Source organism: Carassius gibelio, chromosome B13, assembly GCF_023724105.1.
Source record: "Carassius gibelio isolate Cgi1373 ecotype wild population from Czech Republic chromosome B13, carGib1.2-hapl.c, whole genome shotgun sequence".
Lineage (NCBI taxonomy): Eukaryota > Metazoa > Chordata > Actinopteri > Cypriniformes > Cyprinidae > Carassius > Carassius gibelio.
This window is the reverse complement of record NC_068408.1, coordinates 15,461,784-15,471,094: the sequence shown is the minus strand read 5'-3', so window position 1 is coordinate 15,471,094 and position 9,311 is coordinate 15,461,784. Positions and strand designations below refer to the sequence as shown.

The window sequence follows — 9,311 nt, the reverse complement described above, 5'->3', positions numbered from 1 at the left end:
GTGCACAAAATCTAGCTTCTCAGAAAAAAAAGAATGATGCCATCTCTTCATACTACAAAAACCTTAAGCACAGAATGCGGAACTTGCCCCCACATCATATACTGCCGCATTTCCTGCATGAGGTGGACAACATGCTACTTACTGACACTGAAAGGCTCCTGAAGCTTTACCCTGTAAATAACTGAAAGCAAATAACAGTTATCTATACTGAATGGTATACTGTATATTTTTTTCCAGTGTCAATCAAGCACTTTTTGTAGGCATTTTCTAAATGCATCATCAAAAACTATACAGCTAAGGTAAGCCATATATCTATAAAACAGGCTGATTACACTTATTAAATTGTTACTATATTTTTAACAATTAAAAGTGTGTATGTTATTCGACTTGCCACAATATAGAACTAGAATTTCAAGCTAGCTCAAGCACATTATTCAAAATTAAAGTACATCTACCTTAAACTTAAAATGCGTAGTATAAGCAAAAGAAAAGGTTTAATATTTTTTTAGCTAGCATACCTGTTGCCAAGAACCGCAGTGTAATCATGAAAGCCATTGTGAATAGCCTGCTGCTGGAGCTAGGTTTAGTCCGGCCAGCAGGGGGTGCTCATTCCCTGACTTGTATGGGTGCAAAATTCTAAGTAGAACGAAACGGACTTCAGATTCAGAATTCATGTTCTGCATTTAACCCATCCAAAGTGCACACACACACACACACACACACAGCAGTGGGCAGCCATTTATGCTGCTTGCTCAAGGGTACCTCATTCATGGTTTTGCCAGCCCGAGACTCAAACCCACAACCTTAGGGTTAGGAGTAAAACTTTCTAATCATTAGGCCACAACTTCCCCAAAACGCAACTGTTGCACGCAGTAGGCAGAGTCTGGTTCTTCACTAAACCTAAGCAGGCCAGAGTATGGTCGGTACACTGGTGGGAGACCTTTTGTGAAAATGTAGCTTGCTGCATGATCATTCCCTGAAAAAATGACCCAGCATGCTATTAGCATTTCCTCTTAAGTTATTTACAATGGTGTACAATGATCAATTTGTAGATAAAACAGTCCAGGTAATTTTTACAAATAGGGTACAAAAACAGGTAGTCCATTACCTTTAATGACGATAATAATAATATAAATATAAAATCAAACTGCAATATACATATTTATATATTATATATAGACAGTGCTGCATGATTCTGGATAAACTGAGAAAAAGCAAAATAACATGTAATTCACTAGAGGCTGTGACAACATATTAATTGCTTCATTTTATTCAAAACTGTTTGCTTAATTTGAATGAATTATTGTGAAAAAATAAAAAAATTATTTGATGTCCTGATATGATGGTCAAAAGGTTAACAGTCACAGATGAATCATTGTCATTTAGAAATAAGATTGTGTTAGAAGTGTGAGTGTTTGAATCAAGATTGCAAACTTTTATCAATTAATCATGCAGCTCTAGTAGACAGTACCATTAAATTGATCATGTTAGATATGACAAGTTCTGATTTGCACTGATTTTTTTTTAAATTGAGCCAGACACTACCCTGAACTCTACAAGGCTGTTGCAGTAAGGTGAACAATGAAAAAAACATCAATCCACATATCAGCTGTAGTATTTCATTGGTTCAGTAGACTTCCTAAAATAACATCAGACTATGTAATCATGCTGAAAAACAGAAGAGGGTAAATACAAATTATTGTTTTTCAACAACCGGTTCAGTGGACTGTAGGTCAAGTGCTGCAGCCTTGCATTCTTCTTTTAGGTCATGGGAACCTAAGGGTGACCGAAATTATCTCTTTTGCAGTTTTTTTTTTTTTATTCTGGTTTTTATCTTGTGGAACAAACTGCATTTTTCAATTCTTAAGCATTGGGGATCCATTAAAAACATTATTATACTTTTATTGTCACATCTAAAAAGGGGTGTTACAGGACTCTTTCTGACACTCAGTTTTAATTTTCTAAGAAAACTGATGTTTTACAGCAAGATAGAGGTCCAAAAATGAAGAGACAAGCTCAAAACATCAGCTGTAGAGCCACATTGTTCTCTTGATCCTTTAAAATTATATTGAAGTCCATGTTGCAGAGTTTAGGGTTCACTTTTTCTTTCTTTTCCCTTTATTTGCTGAATTGGAGTCACCTCCATTCTGCTCTCGGACCCATTCTTTCTGAAGCTGCTGTAACAGTTCTTTTGTCAGTAGTCCGTCCTGCACCAACCTTGAGCTCAGTGAAGAGTCCGTCACATTGGGCTCTTTTCTTTGATTCTTTGACCCTCGTCCCCTCCTCAGTGACGATGTGTCTAAAACAGGAAGTCTTACAGAGGTAGCTGTTTCTGGAGAGGCGGACTGATCCTCGGTTGCACGGATCAGCCGTGTGATGTTACGCACGCCCACCTGGATGATTCCGTCCAGTTCCTTCTGAATATCACGGACCAGATTAGCATCTGGGAACATATCCATGAAGCGATAGCTGCGAGAGGGAAGCAGTCCAAGTGGTAAATCATGGGAAATGGGTTTCTTGTTAATTATTGCTCTCTGGTTGAATGCTACAATTTAAATAAATTGTTACAGATGGTTTGGGTTCAATCTTTTAGGGTTAAAAAAAAATACCTGAGCCAAAGGTAAAGATCTAGCACATCATGGACAGCCTCCAGATGAACAAGGTCCTTGATGTTTTTGGGAGGGGCCAGGGGCCAATTCACATGTCGACACACCCAGTTGAATGTCAGAGGCTCATCTCTGCTGAACTGTCTGGCAAACTACAGAGGACAGATGTTTACAGTATTACTTAACTAGATCAACGTTAATTTAAAATATACTATTATACAATTACTACTATACCAGAGCTCGCAAAATTGCTAGCCCTACGTCCCGGGGCTACTGTGTTTTCCAATCGGGCTACCAAAATGTATCACCGCCCTGCCCAACCGGCTATTTCGAATAGTGATATAAAATTGTGAACTTGATTTGGGTTGCTCACTCGCTTGTAGGGGTGAAATGGATCGTAGTTGATGCGTTGCACTTGTTTCGAACTCTTGCTGATTTAAATATTTGTGTATTTTAAAACATGTGTGCGCATTCAGAGCTAGCACACAGAGAGACGCATTTCAGACAATGCCCGTACACAGAATTGATTCCTCTTCCGCATATCCATGCTTCTGAATGAACACATACATACACAAAATGATCTAAAAATAAAATAATAATAATAATATTCTTGTAAACACAGTCGGTAAAAAAATAAAAAAAATAAATAAAAAAAAACTGTCGGTTATGGCTTAAGTGAACATACAGTGCAAAAAAATAAAATAAAATAAATCACAAAATTAGCAAATTTAAATGTAAAATGAAACTGAAAATATAAAAATAAAAACTAAATTTAAAATAAACGGATAAATATAGTATACAAATACAAAAAACTAAAATAACACTGCTAATATATTACTATTATTGTCATCATTGTTACTATACTGTATTGTTCATTTCAATTACACTTAACATAAATTTATACTTAATATATACAAATATTGTTCATTGTTATTTCATATTACTGCTTTATATTATGTTAACATATAGAACCTTATTGTAAAGTTTTACCAACTTATTAAATCATCTTCAGACACTAAAAATTGATTTTTGTACTAAAATTTCTGTTTCTACTCTGGAACAACAGGGTTCCTGCACCATTTGTCCAATGAATATTTATGAATTGTCCAGTTGTTGTTTTTTTATTTCCATAATAGAACTTTATTCTTTTCCATGTTGTTTCTGGGCCTAGAAATTTTTCTGGAAATCCTGCAGTGATGACATCTGCACAATTTTCACACCTTATTTCCACTGCATTAGAAGTAATTTCTTAACTAAACCAAATCAAATGACAAAATTGTCTATTAATCCTCTGTAATCCATTTTTTGCTGTGAACTATTCAGGTTTTGAGCTCACAAGTAGTAACGCTCACCTTGAGAAAGGATGTGCAAACGAAGGCCTGTTTCTTGTTAATAGGAGCCGTGCAGAACACGTAGCGGGAACGCAGATTCAGAGGGATGTGCTGGATCATATCCGCCAAGAATTTAAAGTCATCAATGTTGCAGACAAAGTAAAGTCCATCCACTTGCGCAAGACTCACAAATATATCCTGTGCAGAGGAATAGAAAGGACAGGGAGCATTTCAAATGAGCATGATTAAAAGTCAGTGAAATAATTCTGAGATGATGTTGAATATTTAGACCTACAATGAGGTTTGAGAGAGTCGCTTGGGGAAGATGGTAGGCAAACATCTCTATCTGCTCTGCTGTGGGGTGTAATCCTGCTGTCTGAGACCAGGAGTAGATGAGAAATCAACAAATAATAAAACCTTTTTCCAAACAACATATCTACTTTTATTATTCCTACCTCAATAGGGTCAACAGGCTTTCCCAAGATCTCCTTTAAAACAGTTAAGTCGTCCCTTTGCATAGTAGTGACCTCCCCCTCTTTAAACACAGAGCTGAAGCGTCCTGCTCGGCCAGCGATCTGCAGCGCCTGTGAGGTCGAAATAGTGTCCAGCTCCCTCTCCCCCTTCTCATTCACACTGGGTTTCACCAGAGAGTTAAAGATGATTCTCCTAATACTCCTAAAGGAAGCAAAGTGTATTCTTGAATAAATCAAATCACTGTTGTGCAAAATATGCTGTTATTAGTGCAGTGACACAAAAGGCTGAATGTAATGCAAAAGAAATGTAAAATATTTTATTATTGGCAAAGCAGTCAAAAGTATAGATTCAATTCATTGTTTCTCGGACAGGAGGCTGGGTGCCACAAGGGGACGACCTAAGGGCAGCAACTTAGTATTTAAAATTAAGAAATAATTATTAACATATTACAATAACTATACAGTCACTTGTCTGCTATAACATTAAAATCTAAATTAAAATGCTAAAAAAAAAAAAATCATATTTTGTTTGTATTTTCTCAATTGAAAACCTTGAAACTTCTGGAATCACAAAATGAACTGTTAATTTAATATATTCAGAATCAGAATCAGAATCAGAATGAGCTTTATTGCCAGGTATGTTTACACATACGAGGAATTTGTTTTCGTGACAGAAGCTCCGCAGTACAACAGAATGACAGCGACAGAACATAAAACACATAATAAAAGAATGAAAAATACAAATATGTAGATAGTGAATGACAATATACAAATGACAATTGTAGGCAGGTATATTACAAAGTGAAGTTATGTATGTACATATATATTGTGTGCAAAATTTAAGTGTATACTAAGTATGTGTGTTAGATAAATAAAGTGTGTGTGTATATAAATATAAAGTGTAGTGTGTTCGCCATTATTGTCTGTGTTCGCATGATTAAAAGTCAGTGAAATAATTCTGAGATGATGTTGAATATTTAGACACGCCATTATATTAATACTATAGTTTTTTTCTTTTCTTTTTTTTTTTACTTTTGTTATATTAACAGTATAAAATACTATATCTCCACCAGTATGGAAGGCCTATGGATCAAAAAGTTTGAGAACCACTGATTTAATTCTCAGGGTCAAAAAAAGTTACTTACAGATTCAGCCCCATTCCAATTGCATCTGTGGCAACGAGGATTTTGCAAGGGTCATCTGGATCATTAAACTTTTTTGCTTGAGCCAACTTGGTGCCTGTTGATCAGTCAAAACGTAAGATAAAATTTAAAAGCAAAATATTGTGATGTAATGACAGGGTCGACAATGTGATATTAATACAGTAATTCAATAAACTAGAACCAGATCATAAATATACCATGTGGATGATTTCTCTTATGACACATCTGAACAAACCGACTCAAGGACTCTCACCAGGAGGCAGGCTGCCATAAATGACGGCACACTCCAGGCCACGGACTTCTATCTGTCGGCTGATTGAGTAGATGTCATTTTTGTTGAAGCACACGATACAGTCGCCGGGCTTCAGGTTATCTAACGATTCCACTGCATGGTTTGAGACTGAAAAGGGGGTCAGCCTCTTATAATTATGTACCTTAAAGATAAAAACACATTTATGTCAAAGCACACTAATGGCCTCAGCATCTCATATCATCAAGCAAAAAACAAAATATTTGATAATCAAAACAATATACATATAGTAGGCATCAAAATAATAAAAAAAGGCAAAGGCAAAAAAAAATATTAATGACAAGTCAACCATTTTTATTAAGAACTGCTGAGACTCACCTCGACCTCTTCACCAGTGGTGTACATGAGTTCAGTGACAAAGTCAACTGCTGCAGCTTCTCCACACACATGGATCTCCTCAGCACACAACCCTACTCAGAAACAGGAAATTAATAAAGTAGAAATTAGAAAGGAATCTACATGTTATTAATAACAAGAAATTAATTGTTAAGATCCGTGAGTACAGTCCAAACAAGAAAATAAGTGATTAATAAGCTAATAAGTGATTAAATGCTTTCATTAATTAATATTGATATAAAGGTTTAGACGAAAGGCACTAAACTTTTTCTTAGTCAATTACACAAATTTGCTTAGTGACTAAGAAATGTTTTTCTTTCTTTTTTTTAGTTCCTAAAGCTGTTTTTTTTTCCTTGTTGAAAAAAATAAGAAATAATTACATTTAAATCCCCAAAAGATTCATCTTCTCCCAAATATTTGAACCCTACTGTATGTGTAAATAAACACTGTTCCAACCCACCAAGAAGAGCTCTCGTCCAAGCCCATCCTCTGGCAGGATCTTTGATCATTTGAATCTCATCAATGACAGCCACTTCATCTAAACAAAACATTAATCATTTGTTTAAGTTATATGGTATACTTCCATAAGCTCAAAAGGTAGCTTTACAGTCAATATACAATTAAAGAACATAAGTTAAAAAAAAAAAAAAAAAATATATATATATATATATATATATATATATATATATATATATATATATATATATATATATATATATATATATATATATATATATATCTGTTCTTTTTAATTATGCATTTTCATTACATTGCTTAAGATTACTATCAGTATTCAAAATAAACTCAGGTATTGAATTCTGGTTCAAACGATCTTGTTCTCTATACTCACATGGAGTTGTGACACTGCACATCTCTATGGTAGAGGCAATGTGGCCAGACGTTCTTCCTTCTGGATCAACAAATATTCTCTCTTCTCCTGTGACCAGATCACATGGCACTCCCTAATAGGAAACCATACATAGCGGCTCTAACGTTCACAACTAATGTGTAATTACATTAAAAAACAAAATAACCTAGTTTGAGGAATGAAACTCACTGCGTCATTACTCTTCTCATAGATTTCATGGGCCAGCAGCTTCAGCGGTCCACAGTAAACTCCAGACTTGGCTGCAAGGAATCTCTGGATTGCATGATAGGTCTTACCACTGTTGGTGGGTCCTGCATGAAAAACAATCTTTCTTTGAATAGCCCTGGCCTCTGGATACCTGTAACACACATTTATCATGTTAAGAAGATTCTATTGGTAAAAAAATATATATGTAAAAGTGTAATGAGTAATTCACAGTATTGTGGAAGAAATCTTTAGAAAGTGCAGATGAGAAATCTGTGGATGAAACTCTCAGTACCAGTTTGCTGGGACCCGTAGGTCACTGATCTTGCGTAAATCATCAATACAGTCCAACATAGGAAAAATCTGTTTGGCATGTCTCATAAAGTAAGGGAAAATGTCATCTATGTGACCTGGAATGAAAGAAAGGATTAAATGATAGATTTAGGGGTTTCTAATGGATATTGACAATTTATTCTAACTGACATAAATACTCACCAGCTCCACAACAGATGTCATTAAGAATAATATGCAAGTCAGCATTTAGTGAGTTCATTTCCAGCACATATTTCCTAAAACTGACAAAAGCTTGATGAAAGAGACGAGCTGTTGAAGAACAAATATACAACAATCAGAAAAATGCATTGTAACAAACAAAATACAGTAGCATTCCTTACATACTTCTTATCTATGTGCACAGTTTTTAGATGGGCGTGTTGTTGTAATAACATAATATGATGGGTGTAGTTGGCAAATACAATGTTAATTATGTAAGATCATGTAGTCCATGATTCTTACCATCAAGCCCCTGGTCAGCAGCCAGTTTTTGCATCTCTTTTCTTTTGTAGAATCTATTCAGTACCTTCAGTAGTTCACCTGTTAAAACGCATAAACAAACAACGATCAAACGTATTTCTGATTAATAGTTAACAGAATCGAGTATTATAATATTATCTGTATGATCACATCTAGTTTGGTTTCATATATGTTGAATGAGGTATATTTAAATACATTCACATGCAAATAATATGATCAGAACTTAAAGTGAATCATCTATAATCGATCATATACTAATAACATAACACTAATAAACACGGTCTGTACTTTTATCCAGCGGTTGCGTCAACTCCTCGCCGACTGCGCCGCTCGAGACTTCATCACTTCTGACGGTGAGCGGTACAAACAGTGATGTGTCCAGGGGTTTCGATGAACTGTATGAAGATGAATGTCTACATGATAGATTTTCAAATGTCCTTCTTGTTGGATGCAGTGTAGTGTTGTTCGCTACAGCAGCTGTGCTAGCACAGACCCGGTATCGGATGTGAGACCGCGACAATAAGTAAACACAGCGATGTACCGACATTTTTAGCCTCCTGTTAAACGAGTGCAATTTATATTATAAACTTCATGTTAATAAACGGTTTAGTTACAGCAACAGTACCAGCTACTATGATGACAAGGAGGTCAAGCTCCTCTCAGTGACAACGTGCAGAAGGACCCGAGTCTTTTGGTGCCCGAAGTAATGCCTGTGTTTTTTTTTGTGTGTGTGTGTTTTAATAAGATTTAGGGAACAAGGCCCGTATTCACAAAAAACATTTTAGTTTACCACTAAGAGCTCCTAAATATAGGTAAAATCTTTAGCTAATAGTTTTCTCTTAAAACCTGGCCTTAAAACCTTTCTCTAAAAACTTTCTAAGCTAAGAGAAAGGGCGGGGTTGACCGTGTTGCTTTGGATGATGTCAGCGAGCTTATTAACTATGCACACAGTGATTGGCTGATAGGGGAGTCGGGGGGGTCTCTGTCAGAGATTTATTGATAGAAATGTTGCCGCATTCAAATAAAGAGTTTTAAATTCTGGTTAATTGTCACTAATTAAACAAGTTTATGTTCAGCTTACATGTTTGCTTCTTGTAAACACTTACTGAATATGCATATAAACAACCTTTTAATTAACAGAGTAGAATAATCATTGCTGGACACAAAACGTCTCCGGTTACTATCGTAACCTCGGTTCCCTGAGAGG

The 9,311-nt window shown here is 35.6% G+C and overlaps 1 protein-coding gene across 1 annotated transcript; it reads right to left on the bottom strand.

The window, feature by feature from the left end:
* Positions 1 to 1,605: 1,605 nt before the first annotated feature.
* supv3l1 (SUV3-like helicase) lies at positions 1,606 to 9,009 on the bottom strand. Its single transcript, XM_052573475.1, has 15 exons — positions 8,393 to 9,009; positions 8,087 to 8,164; positions 7,787 to 7,894; positions 7,587 to 7,701; positions 7,277 to 7,445; positions 7,070 to 7,181; positions 6,680 to 6,757; positions 6,202 to 6,293; positions 5,827 to 6,007; positions 5,556 to 5,649; positions 4,393 to 4,612; positions 4,233 to 4,313; positions 3,959 to 4,135; positions 2,610 to 2,758; positions 1,606 to 2,469 (listed from the first exon to the last, which is right to left on the bottom strand). Exons 1-15 carry the CDS (start codon positions 8,649 to 8,651, stop codon positions 2,097 to 2,099), a joined length of 2,286 nt encoding a protein of 761 aa, XP_052429435.1. The 5' UTR covers positions 8,652 to 9,009; the 3' UTR covers positions 1,606 to 2,096.
* Positions 9,010 to 9,311: the final 302 nt, after the last annotated feature.

What these genes read in the sequence shown, in the direction of transcription:
- supv3l1 (XM_052573475.1), bottom strand. Translation starts at nt 8,651, where the DNA reads ATGTCGGTACATCGCTGTGTTTACTTATTGTCGCGGTCTCACATCCGA. An exon ending in TGCTGACCAGGGGCTTGATG is followed by an intron (nt 7,895 to 8,086) that starts GTAAGAATCATG and finishes GTTCTTCAACAG; the next exon opens with CTCGTCTCTTTCATCAAGCT. An exon ending in CTACGGGTCCCAGCAAACTG is followed by an intron (nt 7,446 to 7,586) that starts GTACTGAGAGTT and finishes TGTGTGTTACAG; the next exon opens with GTATCCAGAGGCCAGGGCTA.